The sequence below is a fragment of the Sceloporus occidentalis genome, unplaced genomic scaffold, assembly GCF_023333645.1.
Source record: "Sceloporus occidentalis isolate IW3139 unplaced genomic scaffold, rSceOcc1.0.p SCAF_175, whole genome shotgun sequence".
NCBI classification, from domain to species: Eukaryota; Metazoa; Chordata; class Lepidosauria; order Squamata; family Phrynosomatidae; genus Sceloporus; species Sceloporus occidentalis.
The window spans coordinates 1370266-1388193 of NW_028317155.1; the positions used below are offsets into that span (position 1 = coordinate 1370266).

The 17928-nt window shown below is 39.2% G+C and overlaps 1 protein-coding gene across 1 annotated transcript in view; it reads right to left on the reverse strand.

Moving 5' to 3' along the window:
- Positions 1-10293: 10293 nt before the first annotated feature.
- Positions 10294-17928, reverse strand: part of LOC149279036 (desert hedgehog protein A-like) — a 33259-nt gene continuing 25624 nt past the window's right edge. The window contains exons 2-3 of the mRNA XM_089501491.1: positions 11288-11549; positions 10294-10922 (exon numbers count right to left, since the gene is read on the reverse strand). Of these exons, the coding sequence (XP_089357617.1) occupies positions 10294-10922; positions 11288-11549 (891 nt within the window). The remainder of the gene's footprint in view (positions 10923-11287; positions 11550-17928) is intronic.

Sequence of the window (17928 nt, forward strand, 5' to 3'; positions counted from 1 at the left end):
TGTTATGACATGCAATATGTGAATCTGCTTTACTAAAAATAAAGAAACACAAGTGAAAATCATGAAAGTAAAAAATGTAAAGTAATAGTGTGTAATGTAAAAAAATTAAATAATGCCTCAATCATGCATGGAAATGTGAAATAAATGCGAGTGATGTATTCAAATAAACCATAGAGACAAACACATGTGATGTTTGTGTGGAAAAAAACAATATATGCATAAAATATAAAGAAATAAATTAGTCATCATTATGCACCCTCGTATAACATATACATGGTTGTATGTATGTGTATATATACATAGGGTCCAATTTTTTCAGTATTAAAAAAATGTTTTGTTACAAAGATTGCATTAGCTTTTTCTCCCCTATATTTAATGTATTTAACGTACATTATTGTTACCAGTGTTTCCAGTTATATATATTGTACTTGTTTGCACTTACACATAAATAATCTCTAATTAAAACTAGTTGTTTCGAGATTCTTTTCCTTTCTTTCTTGTATGGGGGAGCATATAATTGCCTCCCTTCTTTGGTCCCTGTCACCCCATGTGCTCCCCTAAATATGAAAGCTGGGGACACCACTGACCTGAGGGATCAATTCATATGAATTGTCTACGTTCCGGAGGAATTCAGTTCTATTCCACCTAATGTATCGGTTTGTCTTAGTCTGTCAGTTCTTGTCTTGTCATAAATTGTTGGCGCTATATAAATAAAAGATAATAATAATGATAATAATACCATATGTAAGGTTGCACTGGGCCGCTATTGTAATATTTGTCACTGACGATGGCTACTGAGGTGCCAACTGGTATCCTACATTTTAACTGTGTCTTCAGCATGGAGTTTTACAATATATATTGTCTTTTCTTTCTTACATTTTATTTGATCTATAAAAACATAAAACAAATATACCATTGATAAAAGCAAATTTGCCCTTAACCACAGATGTGATGCAGTGTAATATTGAGATACAGCCAGCAGGGGGCAGCAGATAGATTCCACAAAAGCATTACAGATCGTAATACAAAGTTCAGTTTTTGGATTCAGGTTCCTATTTGCAAAGACGTCTTTGTAGTCCGTGCTGTGTTTATGAACGTTGTTGTCCTAGGCCTGACGCAGGAGAGCACTCCTCCTCCAGGACCTTACTTCGAGGAGGGTCTCTTTTTTGGGCCCAGCATCCTCTGTGCTGACCACCAGAACACTTTGTCATATCACAACGCTCTGCCTCCATAGTGTAAATGGGACAGTTACCATGGAGATCAGCGGCCCATTGAGCACCGGTGCACTGGGAGCCTGAGTGCCCAATAAATGAAACTCACCAGCAGGTGAATCCGGCCTACATCACAGAGGGGTTTGCAGTGTTCAGTGGCAAACATGAGCTTTTGTAAAGCAATAGCTTGACAGTGTTAAATGTCAACTCATCAGCAATTGATTATCTTGCTTATTTGCTGATAGGCTTTACTAGTCCTTTAAATCGCATTATCACTGTTCAGTTCCACTGACCTCTCAACAGTATCTAGTGTTATTGCCGCATTTTATTGTATGCGGTATTAGTAGGGATGGCCAACAATAAGAAACGACTAGGCAGAATAGACCCAGGGTGCCCAAGCTGTCATTTTGATGGTGCTGCTCCTGCCATGCCATTTTAATGTTTGTTTTTATAGCATGCAGGGGTTCTTTTTTTATATAGGGGCACATAAAGAACAAACATTTTGTGAGGCTTCCTGTTAGGCCAATTAAAATTAGATACCTATGAATGTCGCAGGCCATTTTGTGGCACTATGGCCCAGGACGGGGGAGAAATCATACACTGGTAACTAAATGAATACAGCGTATGGATTGTGCAAAGTTGCTTTGGGATATTGAAAAAAAAGTGTAATTTGGCATATACCGGTACATACTAGCACTTGCAAGATCTAATATGAAATATTAATATAAAACATACACATTCTAAACTATCCACGATATTCTTAATTTAGAATAAGATTCAGCTATCATAACCTCACAAATGCTTAACATAGCCCTGTTCTCAAGGGCCACAAATAATTCTTTCATGTTTCTGTGGATTGTCACCTTGTACAGCACTATCTAAAAAAACATGCACAGTTGTGTACAGAATGGAGGATACACACTCTTCCCAACACACTAAGGTAGAACATAATCCGTAATATACTCTTTGATATGAAGCATCCTCAGGGTTATGGAATTACAGAATTCGCACTCCCTTCCCAGGTAGGCTCATCAAATCTCCCTGGGCAGTCTCAGCTTCCACAACTGGTTGAGAGAGAAGCACACTATGGAAAGAATTACGAGGAAAGATGGCCTATGGCTCTCCAGGTGAAAAAAACAAAGCTTAGTTTTATTAGGGCTAGGCACTGGAGAAAACCTCGGCCTTCCTTAGTGTATTGAGACACCCTTTTCTTTACCTATACATCCAGATATCATTAACAGATTTCCACTAAACATTAACCATGGGAGGGTGTTTATGGAAGGGAATGACTAGGAGAGGGGTGTGGGAAATCATTATTATATGGACATTTGTTACTGCTTATGTACACTGTACCTAAATTACTGGATTTGTTCTAGACTAAGAGGCAAGGCTGGTCTCAATACTTTGATCTTTAAAGGCATGGTTTACATTTCCAAAATAAGAATAGGTCTTTCAATGCATGTGGGTATTAAGATCTTTTTTACATGGTTGATGTGACCCACACAAATAACAAATATTATGATGATGTTCTGCATAGTGGTACAGAGTTTTCGAAGAGGGTCCTCCACTTACTACAGTCACGGCATCAAGACAGTTTGGCACGCTTGTTATTATTATCGCATAAGCAACCTACTGCACTGTGGAAGCTGTTATAGAATGGGTTCCAAAGTGGGTTCCCAGTACAAACATACCTGGGAACCCTTGTTTTATTTTTCCCCTAGAGCCATGACTTGCCCTGGTCATGCACTATGCCATCTTATGTACATCTCTTCCACTACCTGCCCTGTTCAATAGTATGAACACTCTTACAATGTATTACAAGGGCTGCTAGAAAACATATGTAGCGCCCTGTGGCCATATGTATGTAATTCTGCTTACATATCTGTACACTTTTGCAGATGAATAGTTCCAAGAGAGACCATATACATATCTGAGCACAGGTGAGTAAATGATCTGCTGGAATACAGGTCTTTTAACCAAACCCGATGATATGTTTGGGAGCTTCCAAATTACTGTGACATTACAAAATCCAGTATGGACCAAAATCCAGAAGGAGGATGTCATTGAGATTGTGCTGTATTAGGATGGCCCAAAAAGAATATAAAATATACTTTATACTATTTTACTGTTCATAATGGCTAAATGTGCCTGAATATTATAATGATATGGATTGTCTGAATGCTTCCTCTAACACTTTATTTTATGAATATACTCACCAACCAATGGGAAATACTGAATCTAAAATGAATTTTGCATTTATGCTTTGCATCTATCTCAGACAAATATACAGACCCCACTCCTTTATATGTAACTTATTGTAATCTTAAAAAAATTTTTCTTCCCTTAAATGTCCACTGATTATTTTTAATATTAAAATGGATGAATATATACTGTGTGTGTACATGTATCTATGTATATATATATATATATATATATATATTGATCATCCATAACATTATGACCACTTGGTGATCATGAAATGAATAACACTGATAATCTTGGTATCATGGCACCTGTCAGTGGGTGGGATATAATAGGCAGTAAGGGAACATTTTATCCTCAAATTTGATGTGTTAGAAGCAGGAAAAGTAAGAATCTGAGTGACTTTGACAAGGACCAAATTGTGATGGCTAGACCACTGGGTCAGAGCATCTGTAAAACTGCAGCTCTTGTGTGCAGTGGTCAGTACCTATGAAAAGTGGTCCAAGAAGGGAAAAGTGGTAAACTGGCAACAGGGGGCATGGGTTGCAAAGGCTTATTAATGCACTTAGGGGGGAAGGCTGGTCTATGTGGTCAAATTAAACAGACGAGCTACTGTAACCCAAATTGCTGAAAAAAATAATGAACACACACAGAACACACAGTGCATTGCATTTTGTTGTGTATTGAGCTGCGTAGCTGCAAAACCATCAGGGTGCCCATGCTGAACTCTGTCCACTGCCGAAAGATCCTATAATGGGCACGTGAGCATAAGAGCTGGACCACGGAGCAATGGAAGAAGGTGGCCTGGACTAATGAATCATCACGTGGATGGCCGGGTGCGTGTGCGTCACCTACCTGGAGAACACATGGCATCAGGATGCATCCATGGAGGCCACACCTCGCAACTTACAGGACTTAAAGGATCTGATGCTACGTCTTGGTTCAGATACCACAGCACACCTTCAGAGGTCTAGCGGAGTCCATGCCTCGACGGGACAGGGCTGTTTGGCGGCAAAAAGGGGACCAACACAATATCAGGCAGGTCGTAATGTTATGGCTGATAAGTGTGTATGTATATATATATATTAGCCTGTGAACAAAATAAATGTGTTTACTTGGGCCAACATAAAAAAAGATGTGAAATTTTAGGGATACTAGAGATCTCTTCTTCAGATGACACCTGATACCATTGATTTCATTTTAAATATGTGGTCATCTTTGCATTGGTTCTGCATTGGGTAGAGAGGTTGCTAAATTGCAGCCCTGCCCACTTCCTCTAATGCTCCACCTGCTCCTGCTTACACCCTGCCTACTTCTAAACATGTTACGTACATTTTTCCAATTGTACAGCTCTGTGGAATACACGATATAATGGCACGATATAAAACAATAAATAATAATAATACCCATTTCATCCAATTTTCTTCCTATTAGGTGACACAAAGCTTTGTAATGCTTTTACGAGTATGGTGGGGGGCATATAAATCACCTTAAATGACATTAAATGTAAGTCCGACACTGCATACAGCTCATGAAATCATTTTTCACTCTAGTGCTTGTTCAATAGGAGGGTGCTAGGATGCAGAATAGAGACTTAATGCCAACCAACCCTCTTTACCAGCCATCGATCAAGAAAAATGAAGGAACTATAAGCATAGCTCCAATATATTTCAATCAAATCCAGTGTACTTATATTCTATGTGTTTTCATTTCATAGTTTATCTTTAAGACTAGAATACTTTCATGAGCAATATCAGCATTACAAGGTTTCTGCAGAATATCAGAAGGGAGCGACCAAGAATGGAGATAAAAAAATATGTTTGAATACAAAGACCTCCCAGTCTGAATGGTTAATAAAGATGCTCAAACAAAGGCCAGGTATCAGTGGAGGAAGAAGATCATTAATGGTTAACAATCATAAACTGTTAACAAATAGTGCCCTAAAACACAACCACACTCTCTTGGTTCTGTACACACATCCATACGGATTTATACACTATCCTAAATAGAAACACCAGCAAAACTGTTCATGCAGACAACTGTACATCCATGCATATAGATATTTGTACAAATGTAATCTCAAATAGAAACCCCACGATTGTATCTATACACGGAGCCTCCAATACAAACACCATATTGAAGCTAGCATGTGCGTATACGCACAGGTTGTTAAGTACACTGCAAACATGCTGTCTGATCATTGTAGATATGTTTGTGTTGTAAGCACACATGCATAGCATTGCACACATATAAGATTATGATATACTGTCACACGAGACAATCTGATAAACGTTTGTTACGGAGTGAACAGTGCGCAATGCATTACCTAATAACAAAATGTTACGCCCCATTCTTGCCCTGGAAGATAGAACATTTAATGCAACACAAACAACAGGAAAAAAGCAGATCTCTGCAGGAGTCGCAACATGAAGGTACAAACACTTCAATATGCAAAAATATTTGTTTATTGTAGGTTTATGATCCACCTCATATCATACAACAACAGGGGTATATCATCCAAAAGGAAAACATGAAGTAAAATGCTTAACGCATTTCACACTAAATTTAGTGCTTATTCATGTTTTCCTTTTGGGCTGTGTACTCGTCGTTGTATACAATGTGGTAGATCATAAATCTACAATATATAACAAATAGGTATGCATATCAAGGAGTTTGTTCCTTCACTTTCCGTCTCTGGCGGAGATCTCCTGCCTTCCTTTGGTTTGTGTTCCATATTGCTGTCAGTGAGACTCTGTGGAGACTGTAGGAGTGTGATGGAAACCCTACTTCATTATTTCAACAGATAGAAAATGTTGGCACACTTGCTGATGATTGCTGCTAAGCATTAGTGGAATACTGGCTGACAAAAGCTTGAGTGGTGAAGAGTGCCTATTCATGACTCAAACGACAAATTAGACCGTCTATAATTTATAGAAGATACATAAATACACAACTGTAGCACCACATTAAGGAGTGATTTATTCAAAGAAGAAAACAATCGTTCCCGGAAAGCTTCTATCCAGTCATGTTTTTATTGTCAGTGAATATAGGTAGAACAACAGTAATGACCAAGGTGATCCAAGTTGACCAAGATGTTTGATTTCTCAAATCCTTGATGAATGGTTGTGCAGCCATCTTCTTTGAGACACATTAAATAAGATTCAAGATTCCCCAAATTTAATTCATTAAACTCCACTTGACTCAACAAGCTCCCTCATCAACTTGAACCCTGTTAAGCCATAGAATAGATGGGCTGAATGGTTCTTAACTGCCATCAAAATCTATGTCTCTATGTGTTACGAGGATCTGCAAGGTTCATCTAAGTACAAACTTGCTACTTCCAGAGTTCAATCTGGGGCAGTCTCTAGGTAACCCCACAGCTAAAAATGAAGATTTAGTGAATAGAGCAGTCAATAGTGTCATTGATGAAATATGGTTATCTTCTTATGTGTTAATTTATGGATTCACTTAAAAGCCCTCACATCTTCATGTATCCAATCCCCTTATATGTTTGCTCCTGCCGTTTTAATAATAGCCAGGTAATATACAGATGGGGGTCAAGCATCTTCAGGGGTTCCGCAGAGGAAATTCACCTCCTTACATACAGTACTTCTGCACTAGCACTGAGCCTGCTAATCACGTTGGGATTAGACGTATAAAACCCAGTGTTAGCTTCCCCGCTTACCGTGGTAATCCCCTCTGCTCCCCCCAGATAAACACATTCTTTCACAGCTTAGACAATGCTGACTGGGGGCAACCGCCGAATCCTCAAAGCAGGGTTTGTTTTACATGTTCTTTTCCATTAATATAAGGAAACGGATTGAGAGATGTGGAATGAGAATAACACTGCAAGCTCATTTAGTGTTAGTTTAACTCTATCGGATAACAATCTCTCTACTTCAGCTTGAGCAACCACAAGCCCCAACATGTTATCCCACAAGACAGGAGAGGAATAACTATACAAGGTACAGCTGAGACCAGTTCACCAAGGCCCTGTGGTCCGGTATCCTGCTCCCTGGAATATGGCAGCAAGATCTTTTGCCTGTAATTCAACAAGTCTCTCTTCTCTCCTTCCTTGTCAATCTGCACCCCATGACATCATATCCCACCACTCCAAGCACTTTAGGTGCCTATGCCACCCAAAGCCAAACCATACTGCCCCTTCTGAATGTTGCCTTAACAGCTTTAATTAAACACACTATGTTGACAAATGTATTGGGACATCTGACCATTATACCAACAGGGACTTTTATGACATTGCATTCTAAATACACAAACATTAATATGTAGTTGTCCCCCGCCCCATCCTTTTCCCCCTTATACCATCTTCCACTCTTCTGTCAAGGCTTTCCACAAGATTTTGGAATGTTTCTGTGGGATTTTATGCCCATTCATCCAGTACCACATTTGGGGACACACCAAGACATTTTGGACAATGCTATGCTTCCAATTTTGTGGGAACAGTTTGGGGAAGGCGCTTTTCTATTCCAGTATGACTATCCCCAGCACACAAAGCAAGGTCCATGAAGACACAGTTGGATGAGTATGGTGTGGAAGAACTTGACTTGGCCTGGGAGTCCTGACATCAACCCATCGAACACCTTTTGTATGAACTGGAACAGAGATTGCGAGACAGACATTCTCATCCAACATCAGTGCCTGACCTCACAAATGTTCTACTGGATGAATGGGCAAAAATTCCCACAAAAACAATCTTCAAAGGGAGGAGCAACTACATTATAGATTAAAGTCCATGTATTTCGAATGTAATGTCATAAAAGCTCCTGTCGGTGTAATGGTCAGGTGTCCAAATACTTTTGTCCATATAGTATATGTACACTACTGTTCTAGTGAGTGGAAAGCTCATTCGTGCAGCAAAATGAAGAAATATCATTATTTAACCATGCAACATGAGTTTACTTATACTTTATTTATCGTTATTACTAAAAATCCTTGCAATTCCAATTTTTTGGGTGTTCTTTTCAGACAAACACAGAACACACTAAAGCTTCATCATAAATATCTCTAAATAATCCTGTGGCAAATTAGGTAGAATATATTACTGACCTTTGGTAAAAATGTTGATGAAATTTGTATATAATGTTTTTTTTAAATAAAATCCAACGTGACTTTTGTGAATAAAGACATGAGTGGCTTATCTAGCATCCCCTTCATAATTCAGTTTTCAACACCAATACATAAAACCTTTATGGGCCACTCTCTAAACACTTGGAAACTTTTGCAGTCAGGCCCCATTTGTATACAAACAGAATGAAACCTACCACCAGAGATACATTGTAACCTGGTTTATTATCAGAAAACACATTAAATAAGATTATTTGTTAAAATGTATTACTTCTTATCAAGAACATTCATTGTCTCATATCTATATGGCGATGGAATAGTTTAAGAACAGACACACAAAACAAAACAAACTTAAATTACAATTTATAAGTAGAAAAATATACTCTAAAACTGATTGTGCAGCAGCTGGGTTAAAGCAGATTTCCTTTTGAACTTTATGATAAGACAAATATATTTTCATTCAAGGGATATGGCAACACCCAGGATCCAGTAATTTCATGCCCTGTTACACTTATTATGTAGATAGTGTGTGATGTTGCTGAACCTACAGAAATGTAGTGGTTGGGGAACATAACCAATAGTAATTTACTTTGTTGATCTGTCAAGAATAATCAGCCAATACAAAGATCTGATGGGGGTACTTGACACTTTGGCCCATGGTTCATATTAACAGGTATGTAGAGTGCACAATAAGATAAAATTATGCTAAATGGCTGCGCATTTAAGCTGCTTTTCATTGCCCTGTAATTAAAAACTCATAGCGAAAGATTAGTCCTTTGAGCAATCCTATAGCCAATTGGAAGAACCAGAAGTGGTAAGCAAGCATTGGCTTTCCAGTTGTTCTGGACTTAATGCTTCAGGGTGATGTGCAATATGGTCTAAATGATCTTTAAGCCATTATTGCCTTCTCACTGATCTAGAGAATGTATATTGTTTTTTTTAACTTTTTAAGAGAATTTTGGGACCCGATCTCTACAGGCTGGAAGTTAGAAATCATATTGCTAATAGTTAATTAAAAGAACAAAAACAATAAATAAATAATCAGTGCATAACTTACACAAAGACCTGCAATATTTGAGACCCAATACTTAGTTGAAATGTAAATGCAGCTGTTGATGCTTGTGTCTGTCTAAGGAACCATGCAAAGTAATTGACAGTAGACCACAAGCAGGTCAGGGAAGGCATAGGCATTAAGATGACACAGAAGGATGTTTTTGGATCAGTGTGGAATACAGACAATTCAGGGCTCCATCAAAGACATACTGAATGGGTCAGTCATTACCATTTTCTGTTGGTTAAAATCAAAATATTATGATCTTAGACTTCATAATTACCAGGTATCAAATGTGATCTCCCATCCAATGACTGAAAACGATTTGCCCAGTTAATAATTTTGTCAGCATCCCCAACAAAACATGCCCTGTACACAATGATGAAATATTACAGATTTAAGACAGCATTGGATGTGCATAAATCTATCCAGAAGAATTAAGACTGTAGCTGAAACACTAAGTATAGAAGCCACTTATGTCGGGGACCTTTATTTAAAAAAACCAACATATCTAGCCCCATGTTAATTAGTTTTGGTGCATTGGAGTTGAATGCTGTGTTATTCTCATGGTTCCAATTAGAAATAAAGAAGTACTGAAGTTGAATCAGTAGAATCTACTCTTAGGAGCTATACCTTCATGTAGATCAGCAGTTGTAAGTCAAAGGTAATATGTCCACTAAGGGCTGCAAATACCCATTCTTTTCAGCAGCATATCCAGATTAAGCCCTCCTCAAAGTGGAGAATTTAAGGTATATCCCACCCAAGAATTTGTTTGGCCAACACACAGAGGAAGTTGCAGTACCAATGAACCCCATCACTCCCCATAAAGTCTGGGAGTGCAGAGTAAATGCTGTGGAGCAGTCTTAGAGGGGCAAAAGATCTATGTGCCAATTGATGCCATTCTAATGTTGCGTAGCAGGATGTAAGTACTCCATCCACCAGTAGAGTGCCATGAACAGTGAGTGGAGCGTACACTCCTACTCCATCCTCTCTGGATACCCTTATTACTTTGGATGGTAGCAGCTGAGTGCCATTGGCATAAACTTGAATTAGATCCCCAACTTGGACTCGATGGGCGAAGATCGGTAGGAACTCTTCTGATGGGTCTCTGCTTACAAAAATCAGATGGTGTGGTGTAAGGCGAAGCCGATGTGAATGTCCCACGGCTTCAATGACAATAAATGTGGCTAGTTTATCCAAGTCTCTGTGCATGAATAGTAGAACTTCAGTTGACATCAACTGGCCACTTTCATCAGCGGTAAGGACCTTGTCACCATATTGAAGTTCATAAAGAGGTTTTCTATGACCTCCCACCATCATTACCATGGCAGTGCCAGGAAAACAGCCTCCAGAACGTACAGCTAGTGAGTTATCTGTAAGATAAAAATGTGATCAGATCAAAGTTAAATGGTTATGTAAAATTATCATCTGTACACCTACTTCAATAGCACCTGATAAATCTTGATTTCAAATTGTGTATTGTGATACTGTATAAATCTAAGGATCAGTATTCTGATCAATCCCATGGAACCTGATGTTTTACATATGACTATTATTTGTTGTTTCAACTTTTAATTCAACCACATTTGTAATTAGAGGGGTGATTTGCATTTTATTTTCTGATCCAGGAGTCATAGTGCTACAAAATATCTCAGGGGATCACTCTGCAATGATGCTTTTTTAAATGTTATGTCAATAGACACTATCAGGTAGTATGAAATACCTTCTGAACCAGTACCTGCTTTCACTGACACATGGATATGTGCCTTGGACTCATAGTACACCCAATCAAAGCCAGCTTCAATTGCCAGACGGGCCAACATGCCGTACTTGTTTCTGTCTCGGTCTGAAGTTGTGATGTCCAGAGCTCGCCCTTCGTAGTGTAGAGAGTCATGAGAGTGGTGACCGTCCTCATCCCAACCTTCAGTTACCCGCAGCTTCACACCAGGCCACATGTTCATCACGGAGATAGCCAAAGCATTCACTCTGTCCTTACAGCGCTGTAACAATAGATGGTGACTAAGTTATTAAATGATTGTTAGATCATTAGCACCTGGTTAAAACAATCTGCAGTCTTCTTTTCCCTTTACTGTCATGAGATATATATTTGCTCAATGGTTTGGAGCAGGGGCGTCCAACATGCGTCCTTTGAGGTGCGGCCCGCGTGAGATCGGCAGCCAGGATCACAAGAGCCCTGCTGCTTACTTGTGGGAGGGTCTATTCTCTGCTCCAGTCCTGCTTCCTCTGTGGGGAGAACGAGGGAGGCCGCGCCCCCTGCTGAAGTCTGTGAGCGGCATCGAGAGCTGTAGAGCAGGTAAGGAGGTGGGGTAGGTTGTGTGAATGAGTATGTCTGATTGAGGGAATGAATCTGTGAATGAATGAATGAATTTGTGTGTGTGTGATAGCATGGATGTGTAAGTGCCGGAACCTAGGCATGATGGGACTGTGATTGCTGTTAGCAATCACACTCCTATCATGCCAAGTCAGCCAGTACATGCTGAAACCTGGCTAGCTGCCCCCCTTGTGTATTGATGCTGCCAGCAGTATGGGGTCTGCACTTACAGCCACCCTGTACCAGCACGTATTGGCTGACTTGGGATGATAGGAGTGTGATTACATGGGTATGAAAAGAGTGTGTTTGCTGTTAGCAATCACACTCCTATCATGCCAAGTCATATTGTTGATTTTTTTTGTCCAATTGTGGTGTGTTACTTTTAATAAAAGTGTGGTTACACACTAAAATTGGACAAAAAATACAATGCCCAGCCAACCAGTACATGCTGAAATCTGGGTATGCCTGAGATTGCTGTTAACAATCATGATATATAATTTTTTTGTACGATTTTGGTGTGTAACTTACTTTTATTAAAAGTGTGTGTGTGGGGGGGTCACTTTCAGTTTCGGCTAAGTGAACCCTGAATTTTCGGTTTTGGTCCAGAATTTTCATTTTAGTGCATCGCTAAAATAAATAGAACTATTTTATTTTTACTTATCCTGAATTTGTAGGCCCAGAAATCCCAGAAATCAGTGAGAGGAAAAGTAAAGGTTTTGTGTCATTTACTTTATTTTAATCTGCATATTTTATTAAAGGCCATATTTTCTCTAAGTGAAAAATGAGTGCGGCCCTCGCACATATACAATTCTGATGAAGTGGCCCACTGCAGAAAAAACTTGGACACCCCTGGTTTAGAGAAAGAAAAGTCTGCCTTGCATTTCATTGGTTAAAAGTCCTCCACAAGGTTAAGGACACCCCCCCCCACATCTATTGTTTTCATTTTAACACATTTTACAAGTTTTGATGTTTTTTGGAATTCAATAAATTTTTCCGTTTGTCGGAACATAGTAGCTAATTGAGCTGTTGGGAGCCATCCAAATGTCACTTAGACATTCAAGAAGTTTTTATTAGATGGATGAAAACATTCATAAAATATTCATGTACATGAATATCCAATATGTTCTCACCAAAAATGTTAGACTGATAAGTAATTTAAATGTTAACTCAGAATTTTACAAGTTATTTGAAGTTTCAATTACCAACATCCTACTGTCATATTCTTATGTATTTAAGCACATAATAAATAAACCTACAATGCCCAATGATCATTTATTCTCAACCACGGAATCTAAAGGCACAAATGGCACAGCAGCATTCAAAATAGAGCTTTGTGCAATAACAATGCTCTCACTTTGTTGAGTTGATAACGTTATCAAAAAAAAATAAATCATACAGCTGAATATTTAACAAACAACATACTTGAATCATTGTGTTAAACGTTATGGCATTGATTGCAATACAGAAAATACTTTTATCAAAATCAAAGAATCTAATGATTTTTTGTTTGGAGTGGGCTTTCATATATGGAAGGAAATTTTACTTTAAAGATGATTTTTCCTTCCTTTACTGCCACATAATACAGTGTGTGATACATCTCTTTAAGAGCATCACACATCATACCTCCCAACATTTCAAAAGGTCAAAAGGGGATTCTTTTGTTTTAAGGGTGTGTTAAGAAACTGTGCTTTACCATTGGTTGTGTATTTAACTGAGAATTTAAAATGATGTTTACATTATTTATAAGCATACATTATATACATCAGGGGAGGAAAGAGGGACAGACATTTGGATATTAAAGAGGGGACTGAGTGTGCCTTGACGTGGCGTGTGAGCTTAATTATGCTTTGGCCAATTCATATAACCAAAACCTCTCATTTATATTATGTTTATATATTTGTTGCCAACTTTATTAGGGTGAGAAGCGCAGACAGTATTTTGTTTTTTGTATAAAAAGTGTACATGCGCTACAACACTCTGTGGGAATCCCACTCTCCCACACTTCAACAAGATAAAAGACAGGTATTGGTGGTGCAACCCACCAACAGTGAGCGGAGCGACAGAAGTAAATATAAACGTAACTCACCCTCACCCCAATGGGTTATATAGAATAAATAACATGAAAAAAAAAATAATAATAATAATAGTGCACTCTGTATGATAAAATATAGCAAATTTTTTTAAAAAAAAAAATGTATAAAAAACTCACATTTTGATGAGTCAGACAAAGACTGACTCAAATCATCAACGCCTGGTGTGATTAGGGATCACACACCCAACTGTATTTGAATGGAGATATCTACAGCCAATAGAGTAGAAGTGATCTCATAGTAAGTCAGTGCTCACTTTTTAAACCTTAAACGACAGATAACTAATTCACCCCTTTCATTCTCACAGGTTTAACAGAAATAGCTTTTCTTTGCAATATAATTATATTATATATATATATATATATATATATATATATATACTATTAGTCATCTGTACCATGACCTAGGAAATGGTAAGGACAGAAAATAGACACTCCTACCATAAGAAAAACAATGAATTAAACCAACATAAACATAAATAGTTACAGGTAAGAAAATAAATAAAAAATTGCAGAATGACTGGGAATCTGATCCTAACATCATCCAGTTTTATTGTGAAGGATCTTTAGTTTATTGATCCTGTCTGGACACTTGTAATACGAAGTGAGTAGAACACACTGTGCGTAAGTCCCGAGAAATGTAAGTCTTTCTACTTCTAACCTAACCTAACAAAGGTTTTACTTTAAAATTATGGGAAGAAGAAAGACCCTTAGCCACTGCTTTGGCCGAAGCACCTCTAATAGAATGGGCTTCAAAAAAAGGCCCGTCAATGACTTTAGAAGTCATGTCACAGAGAATCCATCCCCAAATAGTATTCATCTTCATAGCTTGATAGGGTTTTAAAGATGTAATAAATAGCTGGGAAATATCCAGCCTAACTGACACTGATAAATCCAGGTACGACTGTAAGGTGCATACTAGGCATAGGCCTGGATCAGGACAATTGTGGACCACATCAAATTCTAACAGAGCAGGATCTGCCCTTAAGAATTATATGGAACAGGGGGTCTAGAAAACCATGGATCGGAAACGTGAATTTGTCTGCCAAAGCTAACAAAGTCACCAATTTTATGGCCGACCAGCTTAAGTCAAGTTTTATATAGCACCATCAAATTCCAGAGCGCTGTACAATGGATGGACAGGCCATAATAAGTAGTATGTTACACAAAAATTTGACTTGCAGAGACAACAGGTGAGGAGGGCCCTGCTCAAACGGGCTCACAGTCTAGAGGCATTTAGGGTGTATTACACAATAGGTAAAAGTGCCGTTGTTAGGGATGGAGCAGCCACACCACTATAAGTATTGCAGGAGAGGGACTAGGAAAGGTGAGCTAAAGGAATATGGGATGGGGTTAATGTGCTATGTTGTAAGCGTCCTTAAAGAAGTGGGTCTTGAGGGATTTTGTGAAGGAATAAAGGCAGGGGGAGAGATGGATAGACTGGGGGAGGGCATTCCAGAGGATAGGGGCAGCTCTTGAGAAATCTTGTAAGCGGGCATGAGAGCTAGAAATCAGAGGAGAGGATAGAAGGAGATCATTGGATGAGCGGAGAGACCGGTTAGAAGTGTGTTTAGAGATGAGTGAGGAAATGCAGGTAGGGGAACCGCTGTGAAGGGCTTTGAAAGTAAGAGTCAGGATTTTGAAATGAATCCTGAAGCGCACGGGCAGCCACTGAAGAGACTGACAGAGGGGAGAGTTGTTAGTGAAGCATTGGGAGAGGAAGATTAGTCTGGCAGCAGCCCTCATGGTGGATTGTAGAGGGGTGAGACGGTTAAGAGGGCGACCAGCTAAGAAAGAGTTACAATAATCAAGGCGGGAGATAATAAGGGCATGGACAAGAGCCCTAGTGGCATGCTGTCTTAGGAAGGGACGGATGCGGGCATGGCAGATGGAGATGGCAGTTTTTAGAGACACACTGAATGTGGGGGTGAACGAAAGGTCGGAGTCAAGGTGGACACCTAGACAGCGAGCATGAGGAGACAGGGAGATGATAGCTGAATGGGGGAATCTTAGCGTAGGAGGGAGGAAAGATTAGAAGTTCGTTTTGGAGAGATTGAGTTTCAGGAAACGTGCAGACATCCAGGTAGAGACAGAGGCGAGAGAGTTAGTTACATGATCTAAGACAGAGGGAGAGAGATCAGGGGGGGATAGATAGATAGAGAGGTAGGAAGTGAACCAGGAGAGAACAGTGTCAAAAGTGGCAGAAAGGTCCAGTAGGATTAGCATGGCGTAGTGGCCCTTGGATTTGGCAGTGAGTAGGTAATTTGTAACTTTAGTAAGGGTGGTCTCAGTAGAGTGTCAAGGGCAAAAACCAGATTGAAGAGGGTCAAGTAGGGAGTTGGAATCAAGAAACTTAGTTAATTGGGTATAAACAATTCTTTCAAGAAGCTTGGAGGTGAGAGGAAGTGGAGAGATGGGACGGTAATTGGGCAGATCAGTCGGGTCAAGGGATTGGAGTAATGGTAGCATGCTTGAAGGAGGATGATTATTATAGAAGTCCTAATAAAGGATCAGTGGGCCGGAAGAAAGCTTCTCCCTTCAGTAGTCTAAGGTGATATATGTCTTGTGAGGGATTTGGTATTAATAAATGTAGAGCAGAGCCATAAGTTTTATTAATGCTAAGTGTTAAACCAGAATTAAATTTGAATATGAGGAGTTCCAATGCAAATGGAAAAGAATCAACCTGGCAAACAGAAGAGCAAAACGACACTTTCCAATCATTAAACTTCTCAAGCAGTTTTTTATATCTTACTCGGGTGCGATGTCTTAGGAAAATTAATCATCTCCAAAGCTTGATCTGACAAAATAGAATAGGACGGTATATAGGATGGTAGTAGAATTAATGGTTTGGGGAATCACAGCCCTTAACGCTTCCCTGACTGTGTGAGAATGGATCACTTTTGAAGCCCAAAACATTGTTTGCCCAGAAACAACTGAGTCATCCTGCACAATACAGGGGAATCCTTATACCCAATGAACAGTGGAATTATCTTCCCTTTGCAAGATCTTTCATGGTCCAACTGTGACGGATAAGAGATACTGCTCCTGAAATGTTCCCATTTTTCTTGGGGAATTCCCAAATACAACACCCTTGTATCCAAAATGAAAAAAGGGAATATTACAAGTAGGTTTTTAAAGTTTACTACAAATCCCAGAATCAGAAAAAGGGTTATAAAATAATGTTTGTTGGATTAGCACTGCAGAAGTACTACCAAATTATTGTCTACATAAGAAAGGCATATAAACCCTATCTGCTTTACCTGATATATCAACAATTTCATTACCATGAAAAAAAGTGTAAAAATTATTGGAAAGGCCAAACACCATCACTGTCAATTAATAAATTTGACCTTTCCAATTGAATCTCAGAAATCTCCTGTGCTCTTTGCCAACTGGTATGGAATGGAAGGGATCCTTCAGGTTTTCTGCATCTTTCTGCACCAGACCAGAGAAATCTGATAATCTCTCCATCCTGAACCGCTTCTCCTTAAGAAAGGTACTTAAGGCTTTTAGGTTTAGCACTGGTCTCCATGAACCATACATATTTGGTATGGAAAATAGGGGACTGATCCATCCTGAAACCAGCTGATCTTCTAATTCTATTTTTTTTCCTGAGCTAATGCTGGGGAAAGAGAATGATCTAGGACTGGGTTCACTTCACCTATGGAAGCATGATGCTGTACTGGAAACCTCAAAAGAGATAGCTGCAACCCGTTCTAGAAGATTCTCAACACTTGCTTGTCTGTTGTGATGCCCCCCCCTAGTGTAACCCTAAAATAAGCTAAACACTTATTTGAATTGGAAGCTTTACACTTTCCAGTGTTGCTACCGCTGGAATAGGAGACTCTACCTCCACTTAAGGACCTATTTCCTCTGCTTGGCAGCAGTACTGGGCCTGCTGCGGTAAATCACTGGATGTTATTGGAGCCCTGTAAGAATTACCCTTGGTTCGAAAGGG